This window comes from Xiphophorus maculatus, chromosome 23, assembly GCF_002775205.1.
Source record: "Xiphophorus maculatus strain JP 163 A chromosome 23, X_maculatus-5.0-male, whole genome shotgun sequence".
NCBI lineage: Eukaryota > Metazoa > Chordata > Actinopteri > Cyprinodontiformes > Poeciliidae > Xiphophorus > Xiphophorus maculatus.
This window is the reverse complement of record NC_036465.1, coordinates 31,707,389-31,730,952: the sequence shown is the minus strand read 5'-3', so window position 1 is coordinate 31,730,952 and position 23,564 is coordinate 31,707,389. Positions and strand designations below refer to the sequence as shown.

At 39.9% G+C, this 23,564-nt stretch overlaps 1 protein-coding gene across 3 annotated transcripts; it reads right to left on the bottom strand.

The window, feature by feature from the left end:
• Positions 1–434: 434 nt before the first annotated feature.
• ccdc142 (coiled-coil domain containing 142) lies at positions 435–22,234 on the bottom strand. Of its 3 annotated transcripts, XM_023328570.1 has the most exons (15): positions 21,922–22,234; positions 20,369–20,606; positions 20,083–20,241; positions 18,143–19,377; positions 17,585–17,886; positions 15,432–15,518; positions 13,615–13,803; positions 12,434–12,600; positions 11,166–11,318; positions 9,542–9,656; positions 8,689–8,866; positions 7,786–7,896; positions 5,504–5,604; positions 5,153–5,312; positions 435–1,571 (listed from the first exon to the last, which is right to left on the bottom strand). In XM_023328570.1, exons 2-15 carry the CDS (start codon positions 20,594–20,596, stop codon positions 1,463–1,465), a joined length of 3,294 nt encoding a protein of 1,097 aa, XP_023184338.1. In that variant the 5' UTR covers positions 20,597–20,606; positions 21,922–22,234; the 3' UTR covers positions 435–1,462. The 3 variants fall into 3 exon arrangements, with proteins under 3 accessions (XP_023184338.1, XP_023184339.1, XP_023184340.1); XM_023328571.1 differs by lacking the exon at positions 15,432–15,518; XM_023328572.1 differs by lacking the exon at positions 20,083–20,241.
• Positions 22,235–23,564: the final 1,330 nt, after the last annotated feature.

The window sequence follows — 23,564 nt, the reverse complement described above, 5'->3', positions numbered from 1 at the left end:
TAACTCTCATTTTCTCTGAGAATCTTCAACGGCCTTTTTGTTGGCCTTTGAATAAAATATCTTGAAATAAAATATGCGCATTTCTTTGTTGTTGATTGATCCAGTGTTTTCACTTTTTAATAAAGAACTTCTATAACTGGCACTTCAAGAGTCCCAAGGACTGTAAGGATGGGGTTTTAAACTTGTCCAAAAAGTAATATAAAGAAAATATGTTTCAGAAGATGGAGAATGTTTACAGAACTAGTGGGTTATAGAGGCTGCTAACTGCACCGCTAACATGCTATTAATCTACAGGTGCCATTGGGACTGGTGCACTGATTAGATGGCAAAAGTATCCTGCAGAAAACTAAATACATATTGAAGATAATGAGGTGCTTTTTAAGAGATGAAAGCAGTAACCAAATTGCCCAAGTTCAGAAAACACAGCAAGAGACTTTCTACACAAAATAGTTTATTTCAGAAATTCCAATTTCCAGCAGACCATTTGTAAAAAGTATTTATTAAAAGGAAGGAATAAAAAAAAACATTACTCAAGTCTCCCACTGTACATGTTAGAAATCCATCAGCAGCTACTGCTGAGACCTGCACCTTCTCACAAAACAATGATGTTACCAAATAGCCCTTGAAGTCAGCACATTTCAACGGTTAAATTGATTTTAAAATTTCCACACAAAGGCCCACAGAGCTGGAATGATCAAACAGTTACCCAGGAGCCAAAACAAGATGACCACCAATTCCTTCTGAGAACAGGAGATCTGCCACCCTTCAACTTGTAGATGCATCCCTGCTCCAACACACCTGAATCAAATGAACTGCTCATTAGCCTGATGGCTGCTGGTGTAGCGACTCAATTCAGGTGTGTTTGAGCAGAGATGCGTCTACAAGTGCAAAGCAGTTCCAGCATATGCTTGAGGCCATGATTGGAAGATACCAACAGAACCACATCACCTGCAAAGAAACCCCGGTTCACAAAACAGACAGCAGAAACAGAAACAAGAGTCAGTCCTTCAGCTGCATTAAAGCTACTGCCATGTCTATTCTTGTCTCCAGTGGATTTCTGACTCTGTCTCCATTTTTTTAGCAACTGTTTAAGCTAGATAACAGTTGTATAAGTGAGGAGTCCCACAAGATTAGTTCTTAACATCTTTTCCTCCCCAATCAAATGTCAGAGCTTTCTTTTCAAATCCCAGTCTGCCAGATAGCAGCATGAGTAACGGGACTCCATCTGCTGGAGGGAGAACTTCAAACTGACTCCATTAAAACCATTTACAGGCTGGGATTACTGGGCTACATCAGATTGAAAGCTACCGTCAAAAAACACATGCAGTTAGTGTGACAATAGAAAATCTATTTACAAATAAATTTTTGATGATACGAACAGGTGAACACTTTGCAAATATTGAACAAAGAGAAACAAATCCATGGTTTTTATGCCGGTCTGTTGAGCCTGACTAAGATCTGTTTAGGGTTCCATCTTGGACAGACACTGTAGTCCAGGCAGTCGCCAGCGACGAGTACTGCTGTGGACCCGGAGGTCCAACCACTCCTGGTGGGTCGCACCCAACACCGTACTGGAAGCACAGAAAAAGATTACACCTCCAGCAACTACTCAAGTAGGATGAGTACGATGGAACATGGCCTTTCCTTACACAGCGTTTTATCAAGTCCAGAGGACTTCAAACCACTTCATGCTACAAGCGGTCATTCACACACTGATTGTGGTAGGCTACACTGTTAGATACAACTGGCCTGGGGCAAATGGACACCAGCATACAAGGCAGGTGAAGCCACTCACCCAAGGACAGAATGATTGAGACGGACAGATCAGGGTTTCAAACTAGAAACCCACTGGTTACAGTATGAACTCCTACCTGAGCCACTGTCACCAAATAGTATTGTCTTTTCTACACACAACACACCATAGAATACAATGCCTAAAAAGTATTAAGCTCTTTGGATGTTTTGCCGTTTTATGCCTTTTACAAATCAAGCATGATCAACAAAATGTAACTCTTTTGATAAAAAATAAATAAAAATACAAAAAAACGTAAAGTCAGCGTAAAATCAAATTTTAATAAAATACTGACAAAATATATGTAACATAATGATTACGTACAGTAAATATTCACTTTAGTAAATGCTCCTTTAGCTACAGTCCCTGCTCCAGCTAAACAGACTGAACTGAACTCATTTTAGCTTTTGCAGTGCTAATCAGCTGCTGCTGGATGAAAGCCTCTTTGTTGCTGAGGTTGACCATTAAATATAAATGTTATTGTATCAGCACAAACCCATCTGCTGACTTCTACATTTCTGATGGCTTGAGTCTTCTTCAGCCTTCTTGCTGTAATGTAGGCAGGAATCCAGGTAAACCAGTGACATCAACAACCAGATGTCTTTATACTACTATCACTGGAGATGCACTCAAAATCAGATTAAAATTCAAAAATACTTTATTGATCCTAAAGGGAAACTAGTGTTGTTGTAACTCATTAATTCAAATTCTTCAAAGAATTATTGTAGTTAGTGATGGCTGTTTTTTAAGAAAGAGCTCTTGTAGCAGTCTGTATTACAGTGAATTTTAAGAAGCCTCTAACTGAAGACACTGTTTTCCCCAGACAGTCTTATCCACATTCATCCCCAGAACAGAACCAGCCTTCTTAATCAGGTTGTTGACTCTGTTTAGGTCCGTGGTTCTGATGCTGCTGCCCCAACAAATGACAGTAGAAGAAATAAAGCTCTCAACAGACTTATAAAAGATCTGCAGCATCTTGCTGCAAACCTTGAAGGATCTGAGTTTCCTCAAGGAGTCCAGTCTACTCTGTCCCTTCTTCTCTGTTGAGTCTCCAGACCAATCTGTTGTCAAGGCCAACACCGAGGTATTTATACTCCTCAACCACCACCACTTCTCCCATGATGGAGATGGGGTTTGATCTAACCCTGTTTTACTTGAAATCAACAATAATTTCTTTCATTTTGTCTGTACTGAGCCTCTTCTCCATCTCTGATACACCCAACAACCACAAATTCATCCGAGTATTTCTGTAGATGACAGGAGTCGGACTAATGCCACAGGAATCTGAAGTTTAGAGTGGAAAGGTATGGTGACAGTACAGTCAGCTGTGGCACTCGTGCTGATGACCACCCGGTTAGATACACAGTTCTTCAGTCTCACAAACTGTGGTCTGTGTGTGAGATAGTCATAGATAGAGGTGATTGTTGAGGCCTCCACCTGTGTCTTCTTGAGTTTCTCACAGAGCAGACCAGGATGAATTGTGTTAAATGCCCTGGAGAAATCAAAGAACATGATCCTCACAGTGCGGCCTGCTTTGTCCAGATGACAGTGGGTTTGCTGAAGCAGGTGTATGAAGGCAACTTCAACTTCAACTCCAATTCCACGGCAATAAGCAAACTGCAATAGGGTTAAGATATGTTGAGCACATACAGTATCTTAACAAGATATGTGCTTGTCTGCTTACTCGAGTTGGCCATAAGGAGTGTTTTCTAGGACCTTTATGATGTGGGATGTCAGGATAACAGATGGCTGAGTTTTCTTTGCTACTGGAACCAGACAGGATGTCTTTCACAACAGCGCGACCTTCTCTTGTGTCAGGCTAATTGCCGTGAATATTTGTCTAAAAACTCAAAATCTAAAAATCAAAACACTCAAAACTTAAAGGTGATCAAAGCAAATATCTTTGATCACCTTTAATCAAAGCCACTTGATGCACCGTGGGTTTTACATATTTGTTAAAACTGCCATTATATTGTGACAGTACGGCATGAGAGATAATTTGTGAAAAATCTATTTGCTCTGGCTTTTTCCAGTACTATCTAGAAACAACCAATCAGTGGCAGGAGAGTTTTAATGCTGTCAATCACAATCTTATGTGGTGCTGCTCATCCTCTCTCCCATTGCTCTGTGCTATGCTGTAGCTAATGCAGCCTGTTGTGAATGCTCAGTCTGGTTAGCATAGTTACCAATGATGGCAGATAAACAGTTTTCCTGTAATGATAAGTTGTTTCTCCACCATTAGCACATTTAGCAGTGAGTGAATGAGATTTATTGACAGCACTAAGACCCTCCTCCTGGTTCTGATTGGTTGTTTTGGTCGGAACGTTGCATTACTTTAACCAGTAATAGCAGTTCAGGTGGAGGAGATTGATTGTTTTCACAGATTATCTGGCTCATAACAACCTGTCACGACATGGTGACAGCTTTAATAAATATGGAGAAAACATATTTTGTATTAAAGTTATATACTGCAGCTTGAATAAAATGCAACTACTTACCATTTTTTGAGAAGTCTGGATTGCTTTATAAATATTTTGCACATTGCCTATGACTGTTGCTTATGGGGAGAGACATTTTAGTAAGCTAAAACTAATAGAAGAAATTTAAGGAACCTACTTGCAACTGGACTGTTGCATGTAAAATTCATGAGCAGTACATATTGTGCTAGTTATCAGTATTGGACCAAAGAAAACAAGGCAGTTGGAAGCCTTTAAAATTGTGATGCTTTTTGTGGGTCAAATAGACTCAAAAAATTGTACCAGCAGCTGCGTGGGGGGGCCCAATCTAATTTTTTCATGGGGCCCAAGATTCCTGGCGGCGCCCCTGCCCCTCAATAACTCCCTGTCTCATTCCCTAAAGGCTCTTTTTTAAATTAACAGTTCCTTTAGGTCACTGGTGATCCAGGGTTTGTTTTTCAGGAAGAATCTCACTGTTCTGGTTGGGATGGTGTTGTTCACACAGAAGTTTATAGAGTCAGTCTCACACTCAGTCATGGCACTGATATCATCTCCATGTGGCTGGCAGAGAGTAGTCCACAAGGCTCTCAGGTGATCTCCATTCCCCTCACTGACTTACTGGCCTGAATTGACTGACCTCTGTTAAATTAGGTCAGTTTCTTTAGAGGGGTACATATATATGCAATCATTTATTTTATTATAAATACCTTAATTCAATTTTTATTTTGTAGAAATAAATTTTCACTTTGACACTAAAGGGTTTTTTGCTTGCTCATGGTCGATTTGTAAAAGCAATAAAAATAGTAAAGCGTCCAAAGGTGTGAATACTTTTTCTAGGCAGGGTATGTTCTTAATGTGCAAAATGTAAAGACCACACATTTCCTCTACATTCCAAGTAGCTTACCTTAAAGCCAGGTAAGGCTCTGCAGGGCGAGACGTGTCCACTGGAGGGTGGACAGTCTGATCAGACTGAGTCAGCTCTTCACCTTCCACACAGCCCAGGTTGGTTATGTTACTGCCCACAGCAGCAGTATCCAAGCTGTCTCTGCTGCCTTTAACTGGACCTGGTGTGTGTGTGGAGGAGGTGTGGGGGGAGACAACCCACATGGACACATTTCACTCTAGTAGTCCATCAGTAAGCCAGACTACAACATGTGGCAGATCTTCAAAATCACAGGGTATCTTGACATAGACACAATGGCAAAGCAAAGAGGTTTATATGACTCATAGTTTGACTGAAAGGTGGGGAACTTACAGCAGCGTGTGAACGACTCCCAGGCTGGGCGCTGCAGGTACGGCTTGGCCTGTGGCTGTTGCAGCAAACATAGAAGCGCCGAGTCTACCTGCTGAAAAACACTTCACACACAGGCAACAGTCCAGTCAATATCAATGTTGCAGAAAATATTCTGTGGCTATAATTTTTCAGTTTAAATTTTTCCATCAAGTTGATCTTCTCTATCAGGTCCTGCCAGTGGTCTGACCCTGGTGGTCCTGCTGGGTTTCTGAGACATCCAGAGTTCCTTCTTTTCTTAGCAGCTTCATCTGACCAGACATTTGTTTTCAGCTTCAAATCTTTCTGAATGGAACCGTCAGACAGCCACACAAACGGAACTGGCTTTCTTTCCTGTTAAAAATTAGCTTAAGAAGAATAAAATAAATACTACTTTAACAGCACAAAAAAACTATTTAATGTTTATTGAACATAAAATCTTTCATTGTAAAGGTTATTTAATGACTTGAATGACTGTAACAATCAGACTGATGTATTTTGAAACCTGGCTGCAGCAGGAAGATTATGTTGTTGTACATAAATCAATACAATTATTTTTATTATGCAAATGCTAACCCCCTAAAATATCCGTAATATATTGGCTAAGGAGTAGGATTCATCTTTGAACCAAATTTATTAATTTAGACTTTAGTCTTCACCTTAAGCCTTTACAATGAGGGAAGCTTCAAGGATTTCTTTTGTGTCCATTTCCATATAGCTTTTTCTTTTCATGTTAGAAATACATCAACTCCTAGATGAGTAGACCTGCCACCATAAATTTTACTGGATGATAAATTGACCCAGAAATGATTTTAATAAATTATAATGTTGTTTGATACATTTTTTCAAGTGATATATTGATAATGGCGTTATAAAGCAAATTCACCCTTTCAGACTTATAAACTTTAATTTTGTAAAGAACATTCCACACTGAAACTGGAAGACAATTTAAATATTCAAAAATAAAACACAACAACCAAAACCAATAAACAAAAAGTAAAAACAAGAAAACACAACCCAAACCATAAATAAAACATATAAAAAAGTCTCTTAAAATTGCGCTTCAAAAAATATTAATCATCAAAATGAAAATTGAGCTCATTATATTTTATCATATAATTAACTGATTAATTGCTTGTTTCTTATAACAAAACAATTGCTGCTATTAATTTGAGGTCAGTGGCTTCATGTATTCCCTCTACCTGGACAAGCATTTAGCGACAGTGGAAAGAAAAACTCTTCAACAGGACAAACATCCAGCAGAACCAGAACATCTGCCACCACCAACTAGGGATTCAGAAAAATAAAGTTTGTTTGTTTTACAAGGAAATTCATTTTGAGGGGACTTTGAAAATAATTTTATTTTAGAGGATTGATTTTACTAATGGCTGCGTACGATCAGTATGCTCTGGTGCTTACAGCATACTGCCATTGGAAGCAAATTTAATAAGCATCATCACAGTTAACAAGGAGCATTAGGAGCAAAGCACAACCTCGTCATCCCATCTTATTTTATGTTTGTTCTGAAGAGGGCAGAACTCAGAAGCACAAAACATCCCCAACCCCTAAAACAAAAAAGAAAACCCTTTTTGTTTATCCTCCCAGAATCTTTTCCATGTGGTTAGGTGAAGAGTTTCACCATCTGACCAAAAATATACAATTAGAAATGGGTTTTTGATCTACTTATCTCTGTCTAAATTCGTTACAGTTTTAGGTGTGTTCACTTTATAATGTTGGTGTGGTAAAAGGTTTACCTGGGAGGAAGTTACTAAAGGCTGAAAGTGGTCTTGTGTCTATGGCCACATGTTTATTATTGATCTGATTAGTGTCTAACAGATGTGATGTGACCTACATGAGCTGATCAAAAAGGGATAGACAATGTTTTTTATATTGTCTATATTGTCTATCTGTTGTCTGCCAACTGATATAAATCATGACAAAGGAAGAAGCAAATAAAAAAAATAAGTAGCTGCCAGGAAACTGACAGGAATCCAAGGCTATTTCAAAAGTCTGATGTTGTCATGGTAACAAACCTAACCTCTCCCAATCAGAACAACTATGTTTTCGTATCTCATATGCTCTCATTTTATTTCTCATTCTGTCTCCATTTTTTTTCAGCATTTTGGATTTGGATGCTTGGACTCCATCTGTCTTTAACACAAGATCATGCTCAGATCGTCACTCACCTTGGCAGTTCAACAATATGGAAATGGAGCAGAGAAAGTGTGCAGCTAATAAGTCAGATCAGTGTGAACAGTGGAAGTTACCTGAGGCTGAGGAGTGTCTGGTGAAGTTCGGCTGACAGGTCGTACTTGTCAGATTTGATCATCTCCCTGACAGAATCAAAGTCTTCCTTCAGCTGCAGCGCCCCCTGCAGACTGAGGACAAACAACCACAGCACACTGTACAGACAGACCACTGCAGGATGAGTGTGTCAGCACTCACACACAAAAAGCTGACACAAAAAAGTTGTCCCTGAGTCAAATGATCATTTCAGAGACTGACGTCCCAGAACATGGAGGTTGCCATGACAACATGTCTGTTTTACAGCAGCTTTAAGATTGTTTTGTTATTTTACTAAGTTATCATAATATTTTGTTATATTACACAAAATGTGTTCTGTCAACTAAATAGTTCACATATAAGACTGTAAACAGCCAGTGTCCATTCAGAACATGTGGCTTTAAGTTCAGGTCCTTCCTCTTCATTTCTTCTTCTGTGGTAGTTAAATTCTTCTTTTTATCTCTCAGCCCTCTTCCCTGTTGTAATATTTACTTGTGCTGATAAGTAAGTAAGTGTAATGTGGCTTCCATCATATTTGTTTCAACCCATTAACACGGATATCTGGTTAGATTTACTCAAATATGCATTTATGAATTAAGCATAAACAGCTTAAAGTTCAGGGAGTAACAGACTTTAGCTAAACATCAGCATGAAGAAACATAAGGCTTTCAGTGGGCAGCACATAATGTGATTTTGTTCACTGGTATTCAGAATGAAAACAAAAACAGGGAATGCCTCTCTGCAAAAGACAATGAGACTCACAGCAAATTCAAAGACCAGCAACACAGTTCTGGTTCCTCCGACAGAACACAGGAAGTAAAACCTCTGTATGTCACAAGTCAGTTGACGGTGATATGTTGTTCCAGTGAAAAATGCTAAAGCCTAACCTGAATTTGATCTTCTGCCTTAATATGTGCTCCATCCATGCCTCCATGAAAGCCGTCATCGTGACAGTTAGTGCTTGGACGTGAGCATCTTCTGACAATGGCGCAACAGCCTCTAGAACTTGGCCAATCACAGTCTGAGCTGCCAGAGATGCATATTCACTGGGATTCCTAGGAAAACCTGCAATGCATAAGAAACATTCACTTTTACCTTGCATAGTGGCTACTGTTGTTGTGTCTTGTAGTTGAAACTAGAAACCTCAGATTTTTTACTAATTGAAGGAAAGAAATTCATTTTCCTCCATCTTATGCTGATGAACATGCAAAGCATGTTATTGTCAGCATTGCATAGGGGTAGAGATGATCAGAAAGAATGGAAGTGGTTGACACATAACTGCTGAAGTTCTTCTCCTTCAGCAGTGCTTCTGTCTGATAGCTGCTTTCCATGAGTCTCATGATTCTACTGCTGAAATATTACAGATCAGGCCATTAAATCAACCTGATGTCCACAGTTGGCTTCATCACTTTTTTACAATGAATTTATTTATTTTAAAATGGTCAATTGATGGAGAAGGGATGAATTGCATGAAATATATTTCAATAAAAGATCAGAGCAAAACAATCAGCATAAAGACTGAAATGAAGAACAGTTTAAAAGGGAATCAAAGATTGGAAGAGCACCGACCTCCACTCACTCGTCTAAAGAAATGAAGACCAAGCACTGTAGCAACTGGTTACTATGGTGATGACTCAATGATGCCCAAACACAAATAGCAACCAGTTGCTCTAGACATGTGGAACTGATCCAGCCTGCTGAGCCCGGCTCGGCCCATCAGTACGACTCTGGCATGCGTACCCGTCCTCTGGCTCGGCCTCCAGTATCCTGCAGACGGCATGGTGCGTTCAAAGATCTCTCCAGACATCCGCTTGCAGTCAGTCGAGAAGTTGCTCAGCACCATAGAAGAGAACGCCTGGTGGAGCAGAATGTCGAGATCAGATCCATCAAAATGATTTGCTTTGCATAACCTCATTTCTAACATGTAAAGAAAACAGTTTTAACACATTTATATTTGGAAACAATGTTAATGGGCTTCTACACTGATCGTAATATTTTTGCAAGGTTTCTACACATTTATAACAATTCCATCTTACATTTTATAAAGGTTTTTAAGTATTACCCTTCAACCTGCTTGAATAGTAGGCAAGTCTTTTTCCCCACATTGGAGCATTGGAAACTAGAAAAACTTAGATTATCTATTTATAAAAATCTTAGTCTAACTTTTGAAAAAAGTTTGTAAGGCTTTTATTATATTTTTAAAAAATTAAAAGACAGTGAAGGGACAATAACACAGTTATAAATTAATAAATGCACCATAAGATGCTTCAGTCCATGAAGTAATTCAGAGTTACAACATTGTAGACATAAGAATGAAGACTGTCCCACTGTTCCGTCACAACCTCATTTCTGCCATTTAATATTCCAAGCATCATCTCACATGCTGAATTTTCAATCAGTTTTTCTCTCCACATTTTGAGGGTTGGAGTCTGGGGTTCTTTCAATAGCATTAAAATAAGGTGAACACAAGTCACAAGTCCAGCATTTCATACTCTGAAAACTGTGGCACCTTGCCTCTGTCCCCAATAACAACAGTCTTGGTGATTCAGGTCATTTAAAACCCCCATGAATGATAACACAATGCTCCAAAATGGAGAGACTTGAACCCTCCCACAAAGCATGCAAGACAGCACCTTTTTCTTCTTGACTTTCCATCACAGGATGTCTTTATCTAGACCCATTTTATGAAGTCTAGATGGAGTGAGATAGAATCTGCTGAGAATTTTACTTTGAATAAATTCGTCTTTGGCCTCCCTTATATATAGCCAGAAATAATTGAGTCCCAGGTTCCTTCATTAAAAATACAATCAAGATATCTACTATTTTAAAGCCAGCTTATTCCTATTGCTTTCTAGTTTTTGGGTTTATAGCTTAATCGGGGTGAATAGTGAGGTAGGTTTGTGTTTGATTAAAATCCAGTCTGTTTACATACCTTAGACATTTCAAATGAAATAGTTCAAGGTTCTGTTGGGTGAGACCAGTCCTAATGCTAACACTTGTTTGGTATTTTGACCCAGTTTAGGATCCACAGGTCTAGTTCAACTCGAATTAAAAGCATCTTAGGGACCACTGTCATTTGAAACAAGTATGCATTCAGTGGGAGTCAAAATATTATAAAATCCTGATGTGTGAACAGGAAAAAATTAAAGTTATTTATAAGTTCAAGGATAAAGCATGTCAGATTACTATCAAACTCAGCATGTACTGGACACAGCCACGAAACAGTAAGAAAAATGGTCTAAAGAATCAGCTATGAAAGGAACATTGTAGAAAACAACAGATACTCTCACATGAACAAAGGAAAGACAGCAGTAACACTGGACCAAGCATCATCAATGAATCAAACTGTCCTACACAGACTCACCTGCAGCTCACATGCAGCCCGATCAAGAGCTTCCAGTTGGTGCCTCTGTAGATGCTGACTGTGGCTCTGCAGAGTGGGATGATGGTCACAGTCTGAACTCAGGAGTAGGGACTTTGTCTGACCAATTGTCTTATCCAGGCTCTCCATCAACATCTAAAGACAAAACAGCAGTTTTACAGCAACTAAACAAACTGATAATTTTTGGATCACATACACTTTATACAGCTGATCATTGCTAAAAAACTCATAAGTATTTGTTTGTCTTTACTCGTCAAACTAATTCCAGGACAGAAAAACAGGGCAATATCTTGTGAATGAATACAAGAAAAGTCTTTAGGTGTCAACAGTTTGATCTGGTTTAGTAGTTGGTGTTTATGCACACATTGCTTGGCATAACATTTTCAACTGAACATTCTCTCCTGCAAACATTATTAATGCTGCTGTAGCAGCAGCATTAATAATGGCTTTCTGATGATATGTTGTCAGAATATTTTAGGTTATCTTTGTTTAATAGTTTTCATATTCTACTTCTGTGGGTCTGCTCAATGTTCCATAAATTTACTTGTGATCTGAAGATGGGAACATGTCTCAGTCAATTTTGAAAGTCCAAAGCGACCTACTCATGGAGCTGGTTAGCAAAGACTAGGTTGGCATCTGAGCAGAGATCAGTGTAGTTCTGCTTAGGATAACGGTGGCTGACTTCTTTGGTGGAGTTAGGAAAGTGTTGGTGTCAGGTTAGTGGGCGGCTGAGCGGATATTTCCCTCATCTCCTCTGTCTCTATAGATGTAGAATGCTATGGTGTACATTTCCTTTAGTCCAAAACTAAAGGATGTTCAGAGTGGTTTGAATCTTTGAATAGTTTGGAGTGAATAAAGTCAAACATTAAACTCTACTCTATTTATTGGCAGTAGTTCAGTTGTAATGGAAACTTTTGTAAATGAATTATGCTGTAAATGTGAACCTTTATTGTGCTCAGTTGTGTTGGCAGTACTGTATACAGGCAAGACAGATAAAGATGACGGTGAGAAAGAGCACAGCTGGTGACTACTGACCAGGATTTTATCTTTACATGTCATGATTTTCTTTTCAGGTTTAATAATTATTCGAATATAAAGTTTACTAAACTTTGGTGAAAAAAACCCTAACATACAAATTATTCTCAACAAACTACACTTATAGGGTAAAGTGTGCAACTGAATTCAATAATTGTCTAATTATTGAAAACCAATAGTGGAAACAAGGTTTTTGAAATCACTGAGCAGCTTACTCTGAGATCTCCCTGGGTGACAAGGAGGAACTTATTAGGACTCCATGAAGAAAGGAACTGGTTTGCTTTGGACATGATCCAGACTGTAGAGATTTGGATCGAAGCAAACAGCAAACCAACAGTCCATCTCTGCAGTACACAGCTGGGCAGGAGGAGGCCAAAAGATTCTGAAGGGAGAAGGATAAATACCCTTGAAGAGACAGTGTTTGAAGTTGCTTTGGGTTTATTTAACTTGGGTGGGAAAAATGCTTCTTTCTAGGAGGACTCTAAACACAATGGATCAGAATGGCAAAAATAAAAAAGTTAAATCCTTAAAAAACAAAACCATTAGCCATAAATAACTGATGTTAGAAGAATTACCAATTTCTTTAAAAGTCACAGGCTGTCTTAGTTTCACAGATAAATTAAAGTTCATCCTTTTAGATTAATAACCAACATCTCTAGTAGATTTCTGGTTACTTCCCATGAAAAGCTGAAGGGGCAATATTATGTGTTTCATTGTGTGTTTATGGCACAATGTGCCATAAAATGGCACTGTCAAGTACCTGTCACCTTCAGCTGTTATAAAAATGCCATATATATGAAATATGACTTAAAAGAAATTTGATTTCACAAATTAATGTCTTGAAATTGAAATTGGGCCTCTGTTTCTTTAAGAAGCTCCTGTTCTTTCCCATATGCCACCTGAAGGAAGACATCACAGTAATGCTCCTATGATGCTCCTATGCTCTAACATCGTTTTTTGCAGCATTTCACTGAAAAGTAGTTCCTATAATGAGCTAAGCAGATGAACAGTTCCACCAGGTGTTTAATTGCTGCTGCCGCTAGTCTGAAGGAGCTGAGTTGGGGAGTGGTGGAGGAGGGTTGCTCTGTGAGGCGGAATCTCTGCTGGATACTGCAGCTCCTTCAGTATCCACCAGTTGAAGCTTCAGCTTCAACCTAGATGGTTGCCAAATGAGATTCAAGGATTTCTCAAACATGCATGAAAGAGTCAAAGCAACTCTGCAGGTATGTTTTTGATGAGGGATTATAGCATTATAGCATGATGTAAAGATCAAAAAAGTCAGTTTTACATAATATGGCACCTTTAGAAGCAAAAACATGAAAGAAATTCTGCTAATAAAAGAATAACGTTTGTGAACATGCAGGGGAGCAACCTTTTTCCTTCCTGATTGTCTTACCACACATTGAGCTGTTTGACTGGCAACAACACAGAGACGACAGCAGTGGAGGGAGGAGCTGGAGGAAGTGTGCCATTGTCTGCGATATCAGGACACGTCCCTCTTCGTTTGAAGTTGCTGCTGCAAAGCTGCTGCTCTCATTTCTGACACATTTATCCTTCAGGGCTGAACCCAAACCTCTGCATGCCACTGATGAGACACACACACCCACACACGCACACACACGCACACACACACCCACACACACACACATACCAATGTGGCACATCATCACAGCAGGACTCACATGCATCTATCAACATGGCAACTTACATCAGATTCATCGAGCAGCAAAATGTTTGGTTTAACCTCATCTGAGTACAACCACTCAACCCCCAAAGAAAATCGGACTTTTTCTACAAGTGGTGAGGTTTGACAGTCTCTGACCGGCAGGTCTGCTGCAGATTTTCTACAGGTCCAAAACACCTGAGGAAAACAGCTGTAATGCTGTGAAAGCTTTCTAATGTATTTGATGAGATTTATTGAGTGAAATGATCCCGCAGTGTTCTAAGACTTTACAAGGTGAGGGAGATTCTTTGTTTGACTGTTCCTCTCCTGGGACACATCAGCCTGACAAGATAACACCGATGCATTTAAACAGCAATACAGATGACGCACATTTTGATATTACGTCTCAGCTAGGACAAAACACAACTGCTGGTCTGTAGGCATAAGGCACATCAATGTCTCATTTACAAGAGAGACCTCTTAGAGCCAATCATGTGTCTATTTACCACTAATGCCTGGTGAGGCAAAGTCAACACACACCAAGGGTCAACATGGAATCACTTTGCTGCCATCTAGTAGATAAAGTTATGGCAAATAATATACTCAGTTTGTGCATGAAATACTCACCCTAGATATACCTCTGCTGTATGTGCTAAATTCAAGTCTTTTTTGATTTAGTATATTTGACAGCATATCTAATTTTTATGTAGCTGTTTAAACACACATTGCAAAATTATACCATTTATCTCCCAAGTCAATGCAAGAACTCTGATCCATGTTTTATTAACAGCAAAACAGTTATCATAACACTCTTGTATTGCATGATAAAGTACACTTTATCACAGCAAATAATGAAAAGATCAGCAGCATGCTTTTTGACTAGATAGACAGCTGGCATTGTAATTTATAGGTCTCTTTACTGGCTTCCTACTTTAAGGACTGGATTTTAAAAAGTGTCACTGTTTTGTTAATGCTTTAAGTGGTCAAACTTCAGGTGTTTGGCTGCTTCGTCAAACTCCTCAGATCTGACCCCTCAGATTACTGAAGAGCCACATGGGAGCAGCCTGACGGCAGCTGGCAGTATTCGAAGTTTTAAAGGCAGACTCAAGACATTTCTTTGTATCAAATCTTTAACCTCAATTTTTAACATAAATTTATATTTTTATTGAATCTTTTTGGGTTTTATACTTTGCCTGTTTATCTGCTGTTTATTTCTAAGAGGTTTCCAAAAAATTATTTTTCATTTATTCTCATCTGATCTCAACTTTTCATTAACTATCTAATTGGTATCAACTTTACTATTTAGTTAATAATATGTTTAACAGCAAAAACACAAATATATTTTTGTATAATTGCCAATAAGGCAATTATAGTTGGCATAGCAATATCTATAGTGAATGCAATATCTATCCATCTTTGTGTGAGTATGGGGTGAAGGAAGCTTGTTGTTATTTCCCTGTACATTGAAATATGTAAAGCACTTTGCAGTTGATGTTTGAGATGTGCTAACTGACTGGTTGGGACCATTAGATTGTGAGTGCAGCACTAACCAGAGTCCCAGTGGGCGTGTGCTGACTGCACAAACAAATACATCCTGAAGTGTTCCAGTATGGTTCGGAATGCCTTTGGAAACAGACCTAAAATACACAGAACAAAATACGTTCTGTTTTGTAAATACTCACTTTTCACAGAAACAGAACAGAACACAAGCCTGAAATCCTAACAGACAATATGAACTCTACTACAGTCTTCATCTTCCAGCAGTAGTTTAACCAACATATTTCTGAGTGCATGTGACTTGATTCCCTAAAGTAGTCAAGGAATTCACAGTTAGGAAAGTGAGACAGCCAGTTTGACTTGATATGCCATTCTTCATTGCACTCTTGATGTTGAGCATTTGTGAGTAATTTTCTTAGTACCAGCTAAGATACCAGATGGCTTAAGAAAGGAGGGCGATATGAGGACTTCACTCTTCCAAAATCAGAGCTTCAAATCATGTTTAAGGAATGTTATTTAGCTACATTTCCCATTAGTTTCTTTATTTTTTTACTTCTAAAATGTTGTATTAATTTCAGAATTCTGACTAATAACATATTTTCAGTGAACTAGTCCTGCTAGTATCTACAGATCCATCAAATCCATTCTGGCCTAGTCCAACCAAACAGTTCCACTAGCATGTTTACGTGGCTGAAATGTGACTGTATTCTTCGTTCTTACAGATTTACACTATCAAATAGTTTCAGTTTTGCTTGGTGTAGCACAGTTGGGTGCGCTCTCTATGGAGTCTACAGGACTGAACTGTTCCACTGGAGCTACACCATCAGTAGGCAGACATCCTAACTGTCCATGTGATCTTTAGCAAACTTAACATGGACAGAAAAAACTTATGAAGGCTGTTGGGTGAAATACTGTTAGAAATACTGTAAAGATGATAAACACTAAGAGTCTAAATATTTAAGTGCAATTGAGTATAATATTAATTTAAATAACCAGAAGGAACCCTGTGGTATTCAGAAAGAATATTTTGTGTTGGTTTGTGGAATACGTTGTTTGTGGGACCTGTTTTTTGAAGGGTTTATGGAATGACCCAGAATGTTGAAAGAAAACAAGGTGGTGAAGGAAAAAGGTCAGATTTAAAGCTGGGAAATGGAATAAGAAATAATTTTCATTAGTTTCAAATGAAAAACTGTTTATGTGATAGTATCTGTTTCAACACAAACATGAACAATTAAAATAAGACATTAAGAATAAATGAAATTTCAAATATTTGTCGTAGATCTAATACTTAAGAATTGTAGGATTTAATGGATTAATATTTCTCTTGCTCAACTAAATAGACTGAGTTTATAAGACACTTCTCTAGTCACACTGTACCCCACTTTAACATCCTGGATGAATGTTTTACTATTCATGGTGTCAGGTTAGCTGGTCACTGTCATCCTTTGCTGATGGAGTTGCTGGGAGATGATTGTGACGATTTCTGAATGTCTGTAATCTGTACAATTTACTGGTGTTGGGTGAAAGGTGAGCTTATAATCCAATAATCATCTCTAGATTGGCTCCTTTATCAGCAGGTATTCAAGCTTATATTAACTAATTGAGTGATCTGCTATAATAATATCATGGCGCTTGTGGAATATTATGTGCACATTCCTGTCCTGGTCAGGTAGACCCAACCAGGCTGGGCCTGCACCTGGAGCTATTGTTGGAAGCAACAATTCCTTATTAGAAAGTAGGACTGATAAACTGACACTGTTGAAAGTAACACAAACCATTGGTTATGCGAGCAGACAGTGCTACTACAGTATATTCCAGAAGTGTTTGTTGTGCAGCTTAAGGTGTGGCTTAAATATATAAGGCTGCAGGTAGAATGGAAACCAGATCTGATTGAGTCTATGGATGCATTTTTCTGTCTGATCTCTGAAAAATATGTTTTGCATTTTCTTAAAGTTTGGTTAATTTTAACTTGCCGTCTCGTCTTTGATCTCTCATATCACAAGCCTGGGGGAAGACATTTGGACGTCTTTAACACCACCTGGCACATCATCTATTCAGAAAACTAGCCTGAGATGACCTGCATTTTGCAGAAATAGACACTCTGACCAATATCATAAAAGGACAGTAGTGCAGGCTTCTGAAAACTCCAAAAATACACAGCAATGTGTGTGCAACACAGTGGGCTGAGAGGAAATGTGCAGGTTACCTGTCTCTAAAGCATGAGTAACACTGTGCAAGGTCTGGAAGCTCCTATGATCATCTTGAAGGTTGATGCTGCCTGCAGCGTTTCCTGCTGCTGCTGTGTGGAGTTTAAGCCGCAGAGCATTAGTGCAGAAGACCAACAGCTGAGACTGATAGAGTTGGAGAAGATCAGCAAGGAGAACTGATCGACCCATGTCCATCCACTGCACAGAGTGAGGCCCACCAACACACTCTGGCTCCACAGTGCTTAACCTTGTTCCATCTCTGCCACCTCTCCTCAAGTCTTCATCCTTCACAACACCAGAACTGAAAAGCAAAAACAGTCTCTTCATCATTAACCTGTGAGAAGCCAAGGAAAACTATCATGAACAGAATGCCGATGTAAACTAGCCTGCAGTGCAGAACGGATGACCACAGGATCAGGCGCCTTTCAATCATTAACTTTAGTCATTGCCAGTGGAAAATGACAGAAGTCCACAAAAAAGAAAAAGTGTGACTGTTTTCTAAAACAGCCAAACAATGGCACAAGCAGCAATCATTTTCCTGCTCATGCTGTCCCTACCTTTCTGGAGCATCTGCTCCCGATGTCGTTTTGACCCGGGTCCAGTCCTGTGTGTTGGTCCCAACGACGTTCTGCTGGCTGAACATCTTGAACTGAGATGCTGCAGTTACACCGACTGATCCAGCCTTCCAAGCAGCCACACCAGGAGCTGAGACCGAGACGAGCTGAGCAGCTGCTTCTTCTGATGTTGGCCTTTGAAGTGCCAGTGGAGCCAACAGGTCAGTGGAGCTCATGAGGACCTGAAACAGTGGTTCTACAGAGGACTGGTCCAGCTGAGGAGGAGGCAGGGCTGAGGCATGATGGGAGGTGGCTACAGAGGGTGAAGGACAGTCACAGTTTCCTAAACCTTCCAGGTTAGACTGAGCTGCCTCTGCACTGAACTGAGTGAGTCCAGACTGAGGTATGCATGTTTGGCTCTGGCTGGTTCTGGTTTTTCTTGAGCTTTCTTCTTTATTTTGGAAAGAAGACAGTTTCACCAACACAGGCAGTTGAATTTCTAAACCAGAACTCTGCAAGGAGCGATTAGGGCTGTAAATAGGGGAGTATTTCTGTGACAACATCTGCACAGAAGGCTGAATACTGACGAGAAGAGGAAAGGAAGTCAGATATGTCTGCCACAGCTGTTCCCAGGTCCACTTGGGAAAGCTACAACTGCATTCAGACTCTGGACTCCTGAAGTCGTCACAGAATGTTTGGTGAGTGCAGTGAACCTTGCAAACATGACAGCTCTCCTCAGAAATCCAGAGGTCCAGTAGTCTGGCAATCATTTCTGCCCGATGGACAGCCAAGACACTCATTAGACTTCTGACTGACACAGCAGAAGCACGCTGTCTTATAAACTTTGGAAGACTGCTAAAGAATTTGGATTTATGTGCCTCCTGCAAAACCAACATCCTCAGCTGGACTTTGTGCTCCTCCACAGCCTGACTGTACAGGTCTGTTCCTGATAAAATGTCCTCCAGAACATCTCTGGGTACCAAGTCCAATTCAGTCTTCCCAATAACAGACAGAATACCATATACACATTGCTCCATTAGGAACAAAAGCTGTAGACCAAGTAGGTTTAGAGTCTGTTTCATCTCCTCCAGCATTTTGGTGTGTGAAACTAGTGCCTGTCTCAGATAGTGGTCAGAATGGACTCGGCTGGTGAAGAAACTCCAGTGGTTCAGATGAAGTCGGAATTCCTGACTTAGAGAGACAAGGCTGATTCTGGATGAAGGTGAGCCAGGCAGGACCTGAAAAGAAAGCGACAATGGTTGAGAGTAGCTTCTGAAACACTAGAGGTTTGTTAGTCATACATCCCCACAAAGGTCAGGAAATGCACACATAGTCTTCTACTAATAGATTTTTTTTACTTCAATACCTTTCTTTTAAAAAAACAACAAAAGAGTAGTTTGCACTTGTGAATACTTTCATGTAATGCAGCTATAACACCATTCACAGCTAAATGAAATCCTACAGGATGCAGCATACAGAGTCTGTCCAGCTCTGGCAGACTTGCTACTTTTACCTCCCTTTACAGTCATACTGGTCAGTGGACAAGAATGCAATTCATCAGGATGTAAAATCAGTTGCTATGGCGCAGTGGGAGTGGGCAATCTGGCAAAGTATCATAACATTTTTTCCAATGAAATCATAATATTAAGTTCATCAAAAGAACAAAAAAAATGTCTTAAAACATATTTAAATCAGTAATCATAAATGTTGCTCATTTCTCTCAGTAACCACTAACTTTTAAAATGAAAGTCTTTAAGTACTCTCAGATTGAGAACATTTTGCCTCACTCAGAAAACAGAGAAATAAAACAGTAAAAGAGAGAACTGCCTTGTTGTAAAACAAAAAACTATAATTCCGACAGAGCAAACAGTCCATCCCTCCATCTTTCCATCCACCCACAGCTGAAAGAGAAGAGTGTTTTAAGGGTTCTGTTTTCCTGTGACCTGAGTTTGCATTAAGTGAAGTTCCCTGAGCTGATGCTGCAACAAGTGTTTCAGTCTGAATACGAAAGCTGTTGACAGACGAAGCCTTCTGGTGTACTCATGTATGAAAAGCAGCAGAGATCGCTGCTCAAAGAGCCTCCACAGAGCTCTGTACTGCCCCTAGAGGAGAGAGGACGACAGGACAAAAAGACCACCTTCAGATGGAACAGCCCACCCTCAGACCCTACTTTCAATGTGACTCAATCATAGTTAAAACAGAAAGTGGCAGATATTTGCTTGAACTCACTGGTAAGGATCCCATCTGGCCCCCTCCCACCGGTGGGCCCTGCAACACCACCGTCAGAAGATGCTGCTGCATTCGCTGCAGACGTGCAGAGGAGCGCGACACAAGGTTGTGAGCCACAACAAGGTTTTCCTCCTCTTCATCTTGACTTGGAACATGGAACAGACACTTCAAACTGGGATTAAAAGTACTTCTGAACAGAATCTCAGCTCGCTGCAGGGACCGTGACATGACCAGTTACCTGAACAGATGAAAAAAAAAAAAGCTGTTTCTGAGAATGGATGGTGTTGTGTACTAATTTTGTTAGAAAGACAAATCTGTGGTCTAGAGTGATAATCTGAGTTAGAAAACAATAGAAGCTGATTCTCAGGAGGTTCCAGACCTGTAACCTTGTCAACAGCTATATGGATTGTACAATGTGTCATTTCACTATGTCACACTTAAAATGAAGACTGCAGCAGCAGAGTCTGCAGGCGTAAACATAGTGGCAGCATATCAGGACCTTCCTGTCAGTTTGATCTGTGAAATATGTTCATCAGCAGAATCTGATGTAGATATCATTTCAAAGATGGTGAACAACTTTGGTTGGATTTAAAGCATTGAATGCATGAAAGCAACCTGCATGAGGGTCAAAACACTGAGCTGAGTCCAGTGAAGATTTGCTTTATGGCTATTTTACTCAAGACTATCAATGAATGTTGCAACCTGCAAGACGTGTCCCTTTGGTTCCACAACTCCAGCTGCATGCTATGAAAGCAAGCAGAACAGGCAGATGACTTATGACGTGAAAGGTCAACGCAAACTAAAACAGCCTTCTGGAGGTGAATATTCACTCTGGAACTATTATCTGAAAGGGACTTGAGTCTCATCTGATCAAACTACACAGTTCTAGTTCCACCGCTGCATTCTGAAATGGTTACCAATTGGTTAGCATCTAGAAAGTCTAATTATTATTATGTAGTCACCATAATTGTTAGCAATAATAATTGTTATTATGGTGACTCTGTGATATAACTCTGTTGATATTATCTAACAACATGTTCTGGCAAATTCCCTTGATTGGAGGTGAAAACCATCATTAAATCATTAGGTGAGTTACAGCTAAACTGCTCCTTTCTGAACAGAACATTACGTCGCAGCAGGACGCGACGTAAAAATGCTGACGTATAAGCAAAGCGGAAAAGAACAGGAGTGATGTGAGCCTTCAGCAATGTTCTATAGAATAATACAATAACTGAGTGACTCTTTCAGCTTTAAAAACGGACGTTCCCTGCTAATGTTGCTACTAAATGAGTGCAGACCCAAACAAACTGCCTCACTGAGGCACGTTTCCTCATCGCTATCATGTCTGGATGGTGCAGCTCTTCTTGTTCGTATCCAGGTGATGGTGAACAACTTTGGTTGGATTTAAAGCAGTGAATGCATGAAAGCAACCTGCATGAGGGTTGCTTTCATGCATTCAGTAGCCAGCGGTCACCAGTTGAAGAACAAATCAAACCTTAAAGTTCAACAGTTTAGTTAAAGAATGTCAATAATGACAGAACTTTACTTCTTACCAACATCTCGTTACTTCTCCCACCAACGGTGCGTCTTGGACGGGGACAGCTTATTCCAGCTAGCTTTTAGCCTCAGATCTTCTAAGACGTTGAAAGCTCTACAGAAATGTTCCGAACAGACGCAGCATTGCGCTGATCTGCGCCTGTCTGTCACCACAATCTGCACAGAACAGGAGCTTTTTAATCCCGTGTTCATGCTGCGTTCAATTTCAAGTCTGAAATCGGGGGGGAAAAATCAGGTTAAATGAAAATCCTTTGGGGTAAAGAGTATCAACAGATCTGTCGGTAGGCGGAAAAAGCGCTGTTGCCAAGCGGAAACACGTGAGCTCTGGACCGGAAATAGTCAAGTATGGTCATTCACAGCATAGATTCATGGCTCCCCCTTTATTACCGTCGCATTGATGGAGGAAATATAATGTATTAATTTGTATTTGACTTTGAAAACTGCTTGACGGACCATGGCACTGAATGCCTTTGTGCTGTCGTTAAAATATGTAAACCAACTGTTAGAAATTCTTCAAAGTGCTCTGGTAGTGTTTTAACAGGGTTTTTAATGTTTCTGCCACCACTTCGTTAAAGTCATGTCTCATTTAAAATAATATTTAACCCTCAAATAGCCAGGATCTCGCTGGTCACAGATTATGATGCCCCGAATAATTTGTGACTGTACTGTACCTGTAAATTATGTCAGAGTACAAAACCTTTTCAGAGTTCCACCACTTCTTAATTATTATTTGGGTGTATTCATATTCATATTTATAGCCAAAATCACACTGGTCACAAATTATGATGACCAAAATAATAATTATGAAGAGGTGGCAGAAACATTAAAACCTTTTTCTTTTCTTTTTTTACCATCGCCTAGGCGATGGTAAAAAAGGAGCCGTGAAGTTTACAACCCAGATGTTTCAGTATTTACGCAGTTTTCGTAAATACTCTTCCTTCTCTCTGATTTTCAAGACGTACCTGCGCTCTATCGCCCAGATTTTGCTATAACTATTCTGCGGTTGCTGTCAGAGCGCAGCGCACAGCGCTCCTCCTGCGGCTCCAACTCACACGGTCTGCTGCACAGATTTGTGACACTTGTCTTAATATTAAAGATTATAATGGCGTTTAGTTGTGCAACTTTACGGACAGGTTCATTCGTGGCTGTTTTTACTTTTATTGCGCTGTCTCGACGCAAACTGTAGTCTCGATTACAGTTTGCAAACTGTTGAACTTTAAGGTTTGATTTGCGCTTCAACTGGTGAACTGACCGTGTTACCAACTGCACAACTGCGCAGTTGGTAGCAAGAAGGTCCTGGGGTCTTTCTGCATGGAGTTGGCATGTTCTGTAGATGGGTGGGTTCTCTCCGGGTACCCCGTCTTCCTCCCACAGTCCAAAAACATGACCTTTAGGTTAATTGACTTCTCCAAATCCTCCCTAGGTTTAAGTGTGTGTGTGCATATTTGTCCTGTCTGTCTCTGTGTCGCCCTGCGGCAGATTGGCGACCTGTCCAGGGTGAACCCCGCCTCTCGACAGAAACGTCTCGCTGGAGATAGGCACCAGCACCTCTCAAGGGTAAATAGATGGATGGATGTAGCGCAACGCGAAGCTCGACATCATTCACAGCAAATATATTAACAAACACACAGCAGGACGG

Coding starts and splice junctions, on each gene's coding strand:
- ccdc142 (XM_023328570.1), bottom strand. CDS start 20,596: ATGTCACGGTCCCTGCAGCGAGCTGAGATTCTGTTCAGAAGTACTTTT. Junction 11,319..12,433: donor TCACCCAGGGAGATCTCAGA/GTAAGCTGCTCA, acceptor TTTTGTCTTTAG/ATGTTGATGGAGAGCCTGGA. Junction 8,867..9,541: donor GAGGCCGAGCCAGAGGACGG/GTACGCATGCCA, acceptor TATGCATTGCAG/GTTTTCCTAGGAATCCCAGT.